This window comes from Bos grunniens, chromosome 10, assembly GCF_055505025.1.
Source record: "Bos grunniens cultivar Pamir isolate PY7600 chromosome 10, Bosgru_T2T1.0, whole genome shotgun sequence".
Taxonomy (NCBI): domain Eukaryota; kingdom Metazoa; phylum Chordata; class Mammalia; order Artiodactyla; family Bovidae; genus Bos; species Bos grunniens.
In genome coordinates, this window is record NC_141174.1 from 56,739,060 (window position 1) to 56,753,358 (window position 14,299).

Consider the following 14,299-nt stretch of genomic DNA (forward strand, 5'->3'; position numbering starts at 1 on the left):
CTCCTTGAGACAAGAAAGGGCTCCTTCTCACCCCATACCCCTCGAACACTGCCTTGCTTGCAGCAGGTTTGTGCTCAAACACTACCTTGGAGGAAAACATTTTCCAGTGATAACCTGGCACATTAGCCTTAGCTGGAGAGTGGGCACTTGGTTGTTAACCCAAGAGGTACCTATGCTTACAACACAATTAAGTGAAGGGACAACATTAAATTCCTGCAGTTCTCAATTTTTTCCCCATAATGAGTTTTCTGACCAGGCATCTTTGCACACACAGTCTTCCCTACAGACCTTCTGTGTTAGGTTTTACTCAGTAATGGGGCCTTTCCTACTCCAGCCTTGCCGATGGCAATACACCAAGAGACTCATTAAGAGCTGGTTTGGGAGAGAATGGATACATGCAGGACTGGGTGGTCCCTGAGTCCCTCCGCTGTTCACCTGAAACTGTCACACATTGTTAATTGGTTATACCCCAATATGAAATAAAAGGTTAAAAAAAAGCCTAGAGGCTTGGGATGGGGCAATAGGAGAGGCTCAACAGGGAGGGGATATATGTGTACATATAGCTGATTCACTTTGCTGTGCAGCAGAAACTAACACAACATTGTAAAGCAGCTATACTCCAATTTAAAAAGAGAGAGAGCTGGGAGGCTCTTGGGCAATTGCCAGAAAGAAGCACCCAGGGGTGAGGGGCAGGCTGTAAGATCTCACTCCACCACCGCTGTGAGCAATGAGATGTCAACACACGTTCCGGTAGCTCAGAAACCAGTGGAGAGCCTCACTCCAGGTTCAGGGTGCAGGAGATGGAGGTTGAGTGTGGGCTAAGGACACATCTAAGAATGTATGATAGATGCACACGAATGTGGGTGTGTGCGTGCATGCGGAAATGCATGTTTACACCTCTTTCCTGAGTCACCAGGACTAAGCTCGGGGCGGGGTGGGGAGCGAGCAGCTCTCCTCATTCGGTCCCTGCCACCTTGCAGTGCGGCTGCGCTCACTCGATGTTCCTCACTGGGTGCACTTTCTGCCCCACTCCACCCGCCCTCTTTGACCTGCTTTTCTCCTCCTGGCATCTATTCCCTGTTCTTCTTTCCAATACTCATCTTTCTGACTCCTTCAGCTGTCCATTCTACTCTGAAGAATCTGAAAACGGTCATTAGGGCCCCCTGGAGGACCCCTGACATCTCGCCCAGCTGTGTGCTGCCGACAGTAACAATGACTTGAGGATATTGATTTTTTTTTTTTTCCTAGCAACCACGTTGGTCTTTGATCTACATTTCCCATGAGTGTGTTACAAGGAACTGTATCAAATGTTTATTTATGTCAACGGGTCTGAAGTCTATTGTGTTTTCTTTAACCGCTAAGCCTTTTACTGATAACAGAGAAGAAAAGCAAGTTATTTTGGCACAATTTGTTTCTGGCAAGTCTGTATTATTTACTTGGTTGAAAAATCACCGCATTTCCTCAGTGCCTTTTGCTCAGTGTTGTGATGTGTCATGTAGAGTACACAATGCCTGGCATAAAATGAGCATCCACTAAATGTCTGGGGAAATACGCGAGACCGAAATCAGGACACAGATTCCGGTCTCTGCTCAGTTGCTCATGCTTGGGCCAGTTGTCAGCTCTGAGTTTTTGTCGCCTCATCTGCAAATGATTGTGGGGCTTGGCTGCATCAGTGGTCCCCACTGGGGTCCCACTTGGGCAGCAATGACAGTGGACGCTGATTTGAATACTTCACGCAGCCCGACAGAGGCCAGCCCTCATCCACAATCAGGCTGCTCCAACCAAGGACAACATTAGGTGTCTACCTTTCGGGCTGAGTTATATCAATAGGTCAGGACCCCCATTGTCCCTCCCTTGGTTCAGACTCCGGTGTCCCTCTGGCCCCACTTCCTCCAGTGTCTCACACTCAATTTACTCTCCATGCTCTAGCCAGGATGGCCCTTCTAAAATGCTTTTCTCAGTTTTCTACTCAAAATACTCAATCTGTCTCCTGCTATCTCCAGAGTGAGGTCCCAATTCCGGCCGGCTCATAAGCCCCTCACTCTGTGGTCCATCTCCCCAGCTCCTTTCCTGCTCTCTGAGATCCTTGTTGGTTCCCTGGACCTACCAGCCTAGTTGATCCCTTACACCCCAAAGCTTTTTTAACCTCTTCCCTTTGCCTGGCTAGCTCTTACATATCTTCCAGGCCTCAGCTTGGACATCACCTCCTCCAGGAAGCCTTCTCTGATTCTTTCCCAAGACACTAGGCAAAGTCACTCTCTTCTGTGCTTCATCTCTCTGCATTGTAAGGCCCGATCATGGAAAAAGCAAGAGAGTCCAGAAAAACATCTATTTCTGCTTTATTGACTATGCCAAAGCCTTTGACTGTGTGGATCACAATAAACTGTGGAATATTCTGAAAGAGATGGGAATATCAGACCACCTGATCTGCCTCTTGAGAAATTTGTATGCAGGTCAGGAAGCAACAGTTAGAACTGGACATGGAACAACAGACTGGTTCCAAATAGGAAAAGGAGTACGTCAAGGCTGTATATTGTCACCCTGCTTATTTAACTTATATGCAGAGTACATCATGAGAAACGCTGGACTGGAAGAAACACAAGCTGGAATCAAGATTGCTGAAAGAAATATCAATAACCTCAGATATGCAGATGACACCACCCTTATGGCAGAAAGTGAAGAAGAACTAAAAAGCCTCTTGATGAAAGTGAAAGAGGAGAGTGAAAAAGTTGGCTTAAAGCTCAACATTCAGAAAACAAAGATCATGGTATCCGGTCCCATCACTTCATGGGAAATAGATGGGGAAACAGTGGAAACAGTGTCAGACTTTATTTTTGGGGGCTCCAAAATCACTGCAGATAGTGACTGCAGCCATGAAATTAAAAGACGCTTACTCCTTGGGAGGAAAGTTATGACCAACCTAGATAGCATATTCAAAAGCAGAGACATTACTTTGCCGACAAAGGTCCGTCTAGTCAAGGCTTTGGTTTTTCCTGTGGTCATGTATGGATGTGAGAATTGGACTGTGAAGAAGGCTGAGCGCTGAAGAATTGATGCTTTTGAAGTGTGGTGTTGGAGAAGCCTCTTGAGAGTCCCTTGGACTGCAAGGAGATCCAGCCAGTCCGTTCTGAAGGAGATCAGCCCTGGGATTTCTTTGGAAGGAATGATGCTAAAGCTGAAACTCCAGTACTTTGGCCACTTCATGCGAAGAGTTGACTCATTGGAAAAGACTCTGATGCTGGGAGGGATTGGGGGCAGGAGGAGAAGGGGACGACAGAGGATGAGATGGCTGGATGGCATCACTGACTCCATGGACGTGAGTCTGAGTGAACTCCAGGAGTTGGTGATGGACAGGGAGGCCTGGCATGCTGTGATTCATGGGGTCACAAAGAGTCGGACACGATTGAGCAACTGAACTGAACTGAACTGATCTAATTTACTGTCTCCTTCCAGACTTTCAGTCTTATTCATACCTTATTCATCATTTCCTCAGCATCTAGTCTAATACTTGGCATTTAATATTTATAAATGTTTGTGGAATAAATATAAATCAGTTTTCTTGGGCTAACTTAAAACTTTGCTTGTTTTCAGATCTGTCTTTGATTAATAAAACAGTGGGAGGGGCTTCCCTGGTGGTTCAGTGGCTATGACTCCACACTCCCGTCGTAGGGGGTGTAGGTTCAATCCCTGGTCAGGGAACTATTAATATATCCCACATGCTTCACCTAATTAAGAGGTCACATTCCACAGCTAAAGACCTGTTGCAGCCAAATAAATATATGAACAAAAATTTTAGAAAACAATTGGGGAAAATTAATTATTTCATTTGTTAAGCCTTCTAAATAATGGTGTCCATGGAAGAGCGCAGAATAAGAGTGATGAATGTGTAGGGTACCATTACTCTCTGGTCCTTTCTAGATAATGATTCCAGAAATTTATTTGCATAACACTTTGGTTCAGGATCAGAAAAAATATCCAAACTAGAAGGGCATCATCCATGAAGAATCTTTAGATTTGTGGATCATAGGAGAATGGGCAGTTACCCAAGTTGGAATCACCAATTTGCCTCTGGGCTTCCTGGTGGCAAAAGCCAAAAGAGGAAACAGCCATTTGCACAAGTGCCTCAGACATGCTACAAAACTTCTTTGTTCCACAACCTTCAGAGTCACCTTTCCTCCTTTCTCAACTTCTCATGCAGTTCCCAGAAGATGGGGTGCCAAGCAGGGGCCTCACTACAAAAGCCCAGGCCCCACTCACCAGTGTCACCACTCCCTGCTGTAAGCAAGTCTCACTCTGGTCGTAACCAGGGAGCCCTTTCTGAGCCAACTGTCCCAGAGGTGGGGGCATCATGACTGCCCTGAAACTAACCACAGGCGTCCTTATGAGGTCTGAATAGGTCTCCTCCCATTCACTCAGAAGTCATGCAGCTGATGTATGTATCAAGTTAATGATTGCAAAATCATTTAAAAAGCTAAAATGAGCTAAATGAACTATTTTATTTAGAGTTATACCAGTTGTGAGGCAACCTTTATGGACAAAAGGAGGTGGCAGCCCGTACTTGTTCCTTCCTGGTTGGCAAAAATCAAATACTTGCCAGGTCATTGGAAAACTTGTACCTTAAAGGGATACTTTTGTTAACTAAAAAAAAGAAAACCCACATAGCTATAAGAATTCCCTGGACTCTGTACACTCACCACCTTGTGAGTGGTTCAATCCCTGGTCAAGGAATTAAGATCCCACAAGCCATGTGGTATGACCAAAAAAAAAAAAAAAAGATAAGCACCTAACTTATTTTCCTTAAAAATATTTGTCATACTGATCTAATACCACTTAGGCATATAAGTAAACTGTGGCTTGACTGAAAATGGGAAGAAGTTCGAGTTCAAAATCTAACATGATTTTGCATTATTCCTCTGTGCTATGCATACTACCGTTAGTTTTACATTTTCTTGCCTCCACTGTTTCACTATTGAATTGTGGAAATTAAATCATTTCAGCTCCTTTCTCTGTGCTCTTAGCATCTAACAGGGAACTTCTCTGGTGAGTATTTGTGGAACAGCTACCATATTTCATTGCTTCTAGATGCCATGGATTATAAAATATATCCCACTTACAGAGATGCTATAATGTAAAAAAAAAGTTGCATCTGAGAATCACTACAATACAGTCTTTGTCCAGAGCAGGTGCTGGCTCTCATTCCTGGCCATGTGGCGTGGCTGGCTGTGTTCTTGGGCGCCTCAGTAGTGCCTGTGCCCTTCACCCGCTCTGCCCTTGCAGAGGAAGACAGTAACAGAGCAGGAGAGAGGGCCCTTGCTCCCTCTGAGGAGACTGTGGGAGCCTGCTGAAACAATCTTGGATCCATTCTCCATGAAAAACCAGACCTTCTCTGCCCAGGGCACCTTCACGCATCTGCTCTGAATTCAGCCCTTTTGCTTTCAATCTTTTCTTCTGATCTGGTTTACCCCAGGCGCTTGTTCCCCTCTCTCTTCATGCTGGGGATGGACTGCCAAGGGCTTTAACTGGCTGCTGGAGGGATGTGCCCTGCCCTCACCTGACTGCCTGGGGCTTGAGACCAGCAGGCAGCAGAAAGGGCAAGTTTGAGCACAGCAAGAGGCCCCACAGAGCCCGTGGCAGGACCCCCTCCCAGGCAGCCCTCACCCCACAGTTCCAAGGCCTGTCTCTGCCCCAGGTGTGGGGGGGCACCTGCATGGGGCTGGGCTTATGGAGCTCAGAATTCCCTGTAGCCCAGCCCCAGATTTCTTCCCAGCTCCACTCCACTCCACTCCTAAACCGAAATCAGGGCTCAGCCCAGAGGCTCAAAGGGGAGGAGTGCATTCTCTGGGCGGGGCAGCAAGGGATGCTCCAGTGATTTAAGCTGCATGACTGAGGTGGCCACGGCTATGGAACTGGATATCTGTCCCACAGGTGCCAGGAAAGTGCCAGGGTAACTCGTCTGAAGGACAAGCCTGGGAAGAACTTTCTGGCATGCGAAGCCCATGGGACAAGAGCTTGGAACCTTTGGGGGTTTTTTGCTCAATGCCTTTTTTTCTCACAAGGGAAACTCCTTTTGTTTTTCAGAATATGGATGAACCTAGAATATTCTTCAGAGGAGGCAATGGCACCCCACTCCAGTGTTCTTGCCTGGAGAATCCCATGGACGGGGAGCCTGGTAGGCTGCAGTCCATGGGGTCGCTAAGAGTCCGGCATGACTAAGCGACTTCACTTTCACTTTTTGCTTTCATGCATTGGAGAAGGAAATGGTAACCCACTCTAGTATTCTTGCCTGGAGAATCCCAGGGACGGGGGAGCCTGGTGGGCTGACGTCTATGGGGTCGCACAGAGTCGGACACAACTGAAGCGACTTAGCAGCAGCAGCAGCAGCAGAGTATTCTTGCCTGGAGAATTCCATAGACAGAGGAACTTGGCGAGCTATAGTCCATGGGTCACAAACAGTCAGACATGACTAAGTGGCACTTCTTTTTTTTAAGAAGGTAGTATGCTGAGACAGATAACAAGTCAGACAGGGAAGGACAAATGTGGTATGTTTTTACTCATATGTAGAGTCTAAAAAATAACTAGTCATAGATACAGAGGACAAACAGGTGGTTGCCACGGGGGAGGAAGGTACGGAATGAAAAAAAAAAAAAGTAATTATGTGAGGTAGGGCTTCCCCGGTGGTGCAGTGGTAAAGAATCTGCCTGCAATGCAATGACCACGGAGACGCGTGTTCGACCCCCAAGTCGGGAAGATGCTCTGGAGAAAGAAATGGCAACCCACTCCAGTATTCTTGCCTGAGAAATCCCATGGACAGAGGAGCTTGGCGACCTACAGTCTTTGGAGTCACAGAGAGGTGGACACGACTGAGCTGAAACAATGCTTATGCTTATGTAAGCTGATGAGTGCTAATTAGGTTTATTGTGGTGACCATTTCACAACATATATGAAACTCACATTGGACACCTTTAATATATACACAGTTTTTGCCAATTACACCTCAGTAAAGCTGAAGAATGAGCTAAGAAAATAATAATAAAAATTTAAAAGGGATCCTCCTCACCCATAGAAACTTAGGCAATTCAGAAAAGCATGAAGAGGTAGATCCTTTCTAAGATCTACCTCTCACGTTTGTTTGGTCTTGTAGACTTGACAAGGCAGTTACCCACCGATTAGCTAGTAGAATTCCACCATAACCCCATGACACGAAGGGGAAGAAGGTGACTGGCCCCACTGCGTGCACACTGAGCACCACACACTGCAAGCCCATTTCCGTGCATTATCTTACTGCATCCTCACCACAGCTTGGGAGGAACAGATTCTCAAACTCGAGGGTGCATCAGCATCACCTGGTGGACTTATTAAAGCAGAGGGCTGGGCCCAGCCCCAGAGTTTCTGATTTGGAAGTAAATCTGGTATGGGCCGGAGAACTTGAGTTTCTAACAGTCATACATGGTACTTTCCTTGCTGCTAAAGGACCGGAGGTGAAGTGTTTGCGTTTTTTCTCCCAGACTCCTCCTGTGAGTTTCACTTGCAGTTCGGAGTGTCTGGGAAGAGCATCCAGAGCCCCAGGGGATGCTGATGCTGCCCCATGCCGGTGCCACTGAGGTAGATGGTGTTATGACTCCCATCTTGTAGTTGAGAAAACCACGGTCCAGGGAGGTCAAGTTACTTTCCTAAGGCCACTCACCCAGAAAGTGGCCAAGCTGCGATCTCCAGAAGGTCTGCCTGGTTCTGCGCGTTGTACACTTTCTTCTTCTTCCTCCTGGTTTTCTGCCTCCCCTGCCCCTCACCACCACCCCCCTACCCCCACGACACCACCCCCACCTTTAGGAACAAATGCTAGCTTCCTTGTCTTTTCACCCAGTTGGTGAGGCCAGCTGTGGACACGAAAATGCAGGCACCCAGAACACACAGACCTCAATTCTGTAACTCAGGAAAGATGAGAAATGACGAACGGGTGGACCACAGCACATCCAGGCAAACCCTGGATGTCACAACTTCTAGAAGTAACTGGAACTATAGCACAGATTTAATGAATAAATCATAGTGGGTTGGATTGCTAAGCCTCAAGGGAAACCCCCAAGATGCAGGCATAGCGATTCAGTTTCCTGGTATGAAAAACATGTTGTGGCCCTTCTGGTTCTCTCTCCCTTAAGAGTGCTTTGTGCCTCTTGTCATTCATCCTCAGGTTGGCAGTGGGAATGGGGGAGAAGGCATTGGGATTCTGTGAGTTGGCCAGGCTCTACCTTTGGTATAGATAAGAATTCTCCTTAATGAAATCAGCCTTTTAATTGCATGTGTTCCATAACTTCTGTTTTAAGTTCTCCCTTTAGCTCTAAGTGATAGTCTTTTTTTTTTTTCATTTATTTTTAATTGGATTACAATCGCTTTACAATGTTGTGTTGTTTTCTGCTGTACAACAACAAGAATCACCTCCATGTATATGTTTATCCCCTCCCTCTTGAGACTCCCAAACCCCCACCCCTCTAGGTCATCACAGAGCATGGGCTGAGCTCCCTGTGTAGCAGCTTCCTGCTAGCTAGCTCTTAGTCTGTTTTTCATATTGCCTTTGATCATGAAGTCACATGGTATCTTTGCTGCTGCTGCTGCTGCTGCTGCTAAGTCGCTTCAGTCGTGTCCGACTCTGTGCGACCCCAGAGACGGAAGCACACCAGGCTTCCCCGTCCCTGGGATTCTCCAGGCAAGAACACTGGAGTGGGTTGCCATTTCCTTCTCCAATGCAGGAAAGTGAAAAGTGAAAGTGAAGTCGCTCAGTCGTGTCCGACTCAGCGACCCCATGGACTGCAGCCTACCAGGTTCCTCTGTCCATGGGATTTTCCAGGCAAGAGTACTGGAGTGGGGTGCCATTGCCTTCTCCAATGGTATCTTTAACCACTACTAAAGAAGAGAAAGGAAAGAGTTCTTCCTCTAGCTTCCTTGCATGTGTCCCATGTCTAGTTCTAGCTCAGGAAAAATGTCCTAAATCCCAGGGATAGTTTGACTGTAGCAACCAAATATTCCAGCGGATTTAGGACAGAAGAGGCATGGAGGTGGGAGCCTGAAGAACCAATGAGGTTCACCCTGATGGAGGAGCCATTCCAAATTCCCAAAGGAAATCCTTTAAGATAAAGCATCTGTTGTCTGCGAGAGAGGAGAGCAGCTTGAGGAATGTGGTGGCAGTGCCTGGTCATGGGAGTCCTGCCTTGGGCCAAGAAGCTGGGCAGGAGTGCCTAAGAGCCCGGTGCCTGGCACCCCCAGGCTAAGCTGCCATCTTTCCAGAGTCCCCACTCCGGAATGGAGGGGCTGGCCTGGTGAATATGCCCCTCAGGGCCCTAACTTGGGGTGAAATGGGGCTTGCTCACTTGCCAGGATGGGGGCTTGACCTCCTCTTCCCCTTACATCCCATCTCCCATGATGTGCATACATGCTAAGTCACTCAGTTGTGTCTGACTCTTTGCAACCCCATGGACTGTAGCCCGCCAGGCTCCTCTGTCCATGGGATTCTCCAGGCAAGAATACTGGAGTGGGTTGCCATTTCCTTTACCAGGGGATCTTCCCGACCCAGGGACTGAACCCACGTCTCTTACATCTCCTGCATTGGCAGGTGGGTTCTTTACCATGAGCGCCACCTGGGAAGCTGTGAAGGTTTGTCTTATTTCTCCCAAGTAGGAACAGTGGCGTTCGTCTGTTTCTGAACTACTCATATTGGAGGACCATCAGAGCAGTGTCTGGCATCCTCAGGGATGGAGCCCAGGTCTGTTCTCTGTTCACATGATGTGTTCTTGGCTCGTTAGTTTCTTACAGTCATTCCTTTCAGTTGCTCTGTTGTTTTGAACACACTGAGGGTTTTTTGGTTGTTTCTTGTGGGAGGGCTGAAAACTCTATCCGGGTAAGGATGACTCTCCCACCCAGCTGGAATTTAACTCTTTTATTGAATATAATGTACATACAGAAAAGTGCATGTATCATAAGTAAGCTTGATGGCTTTTCACACACTGAAAACAGCACCCACACCAAGGAACTGAAGGTGACCAGTACCCCCTTCTTTCAATCACCTCCACAGCCAAGGGCACCCCTATTCTGCTTTCTAACAGCCCTTGAACAGGCTGGAGTCCAGCCTCCCCTCGTGAGTCAGCCTGACTTGCAGTTGCCCTCCATTTCAGAGTTGGTGGCTCAGCAGGATCAAGTTGGGACTGACTGCAGGGGGCAGGGCACTGACTCAGCACATGCCAACACATACCCGGTGCCGCTCCAATCCCCCCAGGAGGGACACCTGGGGCAGGGTTGGCCCCACCATGGCTGTCAGATGGTCCTCCTGTCTCCAGGAGGCCATCGAGGAGGTCAGTCCAGTGACTCAGTGTGGAGGGGGAAGGGGCTCAAATTCCCTTTCCATGTGCTTCTAGAAGTCCTACCATGTGTTCCTGGCAGCCGGAGGCCCGCAGAGCAGGATGACTCAGCGGCATCTACGTGCAAAGTAGCTGAGGTCTGCACCCTGGGAAAACCAGCACGCGGCCTCGGGTTGGACTTGCCCCATTCGGTGCAGCCCGTGTTGTTTGGAAACGATTTCCCCCGGGCATCTATGCCAGGCTCTCTGTTTACCTGTGTGACTGTGAACACTGATGCCAGCTGCCAGCCTGGACCTGTTTGCCTCCTTACCTATCCTCCATCCGGCCTCTTTCATGGGCCCCCACTGACTTGACTCCACATCACGTGTGTGCTCACTTCACTAATAAAAAGCCAGGTTTGCCTCTGTGCTCACCCCCATGCATGTCTTGCATCCTTAGACTCTGCCCTCTGCTCCCTCAGCAAAGAGCCACCCTAACTGTCTGGGGTAGGAGGGACAGAGGGCTGGCCAGCACAAGGGGCCAGGAAGAAATGCTTCTGGATTAGTCGATGTGGGTGTACAGAGGCCCTCCCCAGGGAGCCCCATGTCATGCCTAAACGGCAGTAAGATTTTCCTCCTCTGCCTCTTGACATGGTGTCTCTCTGCTCTCCATGACTTCCTCGCTCCACTCTGTAGGCTGTCCTACAGAGGCAGGGAGCCCCGGAGAGATGTGAGTGGTGTCTCCACTCTACCTGGGAAGCCAGGAGAAGAGGTGGGGCAGGTTTCCTCTGACTCAGGCTAGAGAGGTCTTGGGAATCATCCGGTCAGAGGTTCTCTAACAGATTGCCTAAGGATCACCTGAAATAGACACGTTTTTCAGGTTCCCTCCCTCCCCCAGGTCCAGGCTGAGGCCCAGAAATCTGCATATCTGGAAGGCATTCCAGGTGATTCTGATGCAGGTGACCCCAAGCCATAGCTTGAGGAACACTGGTCAAACAATCCCTTCCCCAAGTCACAGGTGGGAAGAAAGCGAGACCCCGAGGGTTCACACCAGACCATATGGAATGAGGTGCAGACCTCAGGTCCCTGCTTCTTTCCGCGCCTGCCCTGCTCCTGTCTCCTCCCACACGCCACCTCCGCCCGGAGGGGTGAGGTGGGCGGGCTGATACCCAGACTCTGTGGATTCCTCCTTCGACAGGGCTCTTGCCCCGCCCTGCCCTGCCCTGTTACTGCCATCACTTTAAACTGGACATTAAGACACAGAATGGTGTTTCTTCAAGGGCCAAATGTCTTCCTGCCTCTCTCCTATTTTTTCTCTTGCACCCCTTATCACCCCCGACTCTCCTTAAAACACAGATTACCCCCAACCCCACCCCTCCATCCATGAGACAAAGTGGGAAAGACTGGCCTCCTCCTCCATGCTCCCCTGTTGGACCCACCTTATCTTTCTGACAGTCTATCCCTCCCCCCGTAACAACATCTCTGTATGTCTTCCCTCAAATGCCATCTTGCTCTTTCTTGCCTCCACTCATGTGACACCATCATCAACTTGGCCAGTAGCACTTCCTTCTGGCCATACTGAATCCTCCCCATCCCCCAAGGTCCACGTGAAAGCCCTCTTCCTTCAGGAAGTTTTTCTTAACCATCCGGTCCTAGCATTCTTCTTCTCTGAACCATCACAGCACTCAACCGTTTACTTGTTATCTGCTTTTATTACCTATTATATTCTGCTTTGAATTGTGAGCTTTAAGTAATTCCAGCTACAGACCACAGCCTACCAGCCTACGCTTCTAATTATCCACCCACTTAGCAATGTGCTTTGCACATAATAAGTAAGTAAGGGATGTTAGCAGTGATGGAGCCTTGCAGTGCTAGAGGCCAGGAGACCTTGGCCTGGAGGCAACTAACTGATTAGCTCAGGGAATTTTCTAAGCCTCTTGGGCTAGCAAACATCTAAAGGCTAACTAGAAAATCCAAGTCAGATCTTTCTCTGGATTCTGCTTCCTCTGTTGTAATGGACTTCCCTGCCTGTCACCACCCCTCCTGTGCCAATGTGGCCAGTTCCACCCTCCTGCTCCGCACAGCAGTCTCTCTTGCATATCCCTTGTCACTCAGTCCCAAACAAGACATTATTAATATCCCTGTACTTGCCCGTGGACCCTGGGGCTTGGCCCTCATCCCCTATTCCAGCTGATGACCAGTTCCCATTCACTGCACACACGTGAGCTGAGCCTATTTCAAGCTGCTTATCTCAAAACCCTTTTGCACACCCTTGACATCCCTGTCTCTCCATTTAAGATAACCATTCCTCTTTTACTGAGATCGACCATCACTGCTTGGTCCCTTGCTTGCCTACAAACATGACAATAAAAAGTTAATGCTAAACACACTGGCAGCTTCAGTTCTGGGACCTGGGCCTAACTTTCAGAAAGGAGCCCTTTATTCTTTGTTTATTGTAGGATGAACGTCCTACAGAGGAGAAGGGCACTCTCCTGCTTAGGGCCCCTGCAGGCTGAAGGGAACCTGAGCATCCTCACCTGGGTGGTTTGCAGGAATCTGAAAACCTTAACACTGTGACTCGCAATTCACAATTCGAATGCACGAAGCAGGCTCAGCTCCTCGGAGAAAGAGCTGTCGGTGACACATGTGGGGCAAGTCTTTAGGGAGGACTTTGTGTCCTCCTTTAACAAGACCAGAACTGCTCCCCCTAACCCCCTAGATAATCTCCACAAAACAAGAAGTTTCTCTTTAAATATAGCCATCTCTTCAAAAAAAATAAAGATTGCTACTTACCTATATAGGTCCACTTGGATCCTGCAAAGAAGAAAACAAAGGAAGTAAGTACAATTGAGCTTGAACAAGTTAGAGAAAATACGACAGATTTTACTATTATTATCTGGGGGATGGGGGCATGCCACACAGCTTGTGGGATTTTAGTTCCCCAACCAGAGATTGAACCCAGGCTCTCAGCAGTAAAAGCTCTGAATCCTAACCACTGGACCACCAGGGAATTCCCCAGATTTTTGTTTTAAATGGGCGAAATTGAAAAGGAGGTAGATGCTGAGAACTTCAAAATTTTCATTGTGGAGAAAAGGGAATAAACCCTTTTGCACTGTTAGTGGGTATGTAAATTGGTACAGCCACTATGGAAATTCAGGTTTCTCACAAAAATTAAAAACAGAACTACATATGATCCAGAAATTCCACTCCTGGGTATTTATCCAGAGAAAACAAAAACTAATTAGGAAAGCTATATGCACCCCCTTGTTCATTGCAGCATTATTTACAACAGTCAAGATATGGAAAGAACCCAAGTGCTGCCCATCAATAGAGGAATGGATGAAAAAGATGTATGATATATATATACACACACACACATATATACATGTACACACACACATACACACCATGGAATATTACTCAGCCATTAAAAGAATAAAATATTGCCATTTATGACAACATGGATGAACCTAGGGGGTATTATATTAAGTGAAATAAGAGAAAGATAAATACTGTATGATTTCACTTATATGTGGAATCTAAAAAGAATGAACAAACAAGACAAACAGTTATAGATACAGAAAAAAATGGTTGTCACAGGAGAGGTGCATAAAGGAGAGGAAATAAATAGGTAAGAGAGATTAAGAGGTATAAACTTCCAGTTACAAAATAAATGAGTCACCAATATGAAACGTACAGTGTGAGGAATACAGTCAGTAACTGCAGTATCTGTGGATGGTGACATATTTTAAATGTATAGGAAAAAACCACTAATCTATATATCAGGAAATAACATACTGTTGTAGGTCAATATACTTCAAACTCACTCATAGAAAAGGAGATCAGATTAGTGGTTCCCAGAGGGAAGGGGTTGGGGCAGGGGGAACTGGATAAAGGTGACCAAAAGGTTCTAACTTCCAGTAATAAGTCCTAGGAATGTGATGTATTAATACAACATGATAAATATAATCAACATTT

General features: G+C 47.4%; 1 protein-coding gene across 2 annotated transcripts in view; it reads right to left on the minus strand.

Moving 5' to 3' along the window:
- The window catches only part of CA12 (carbonic anhydrase 12), a 62,741-nt gene that overhangs the window by 41,073 nt on the left and 7,369 nt on the right, over positions 1-14,299 (minus strand). For both annotated transcript variants that reach the window (XM_086321377.1, XM_086321376.1), the window contains exon 2: positions 13,115-13,135. In XM_086321377.1, the coding sequence (XP_086177503.1) occupies positions 13,115-13,135 (21 nt within the window). The remainder of the gene's footprint in view (positions 1-13,114; positions 13,136-14,299) is intronic.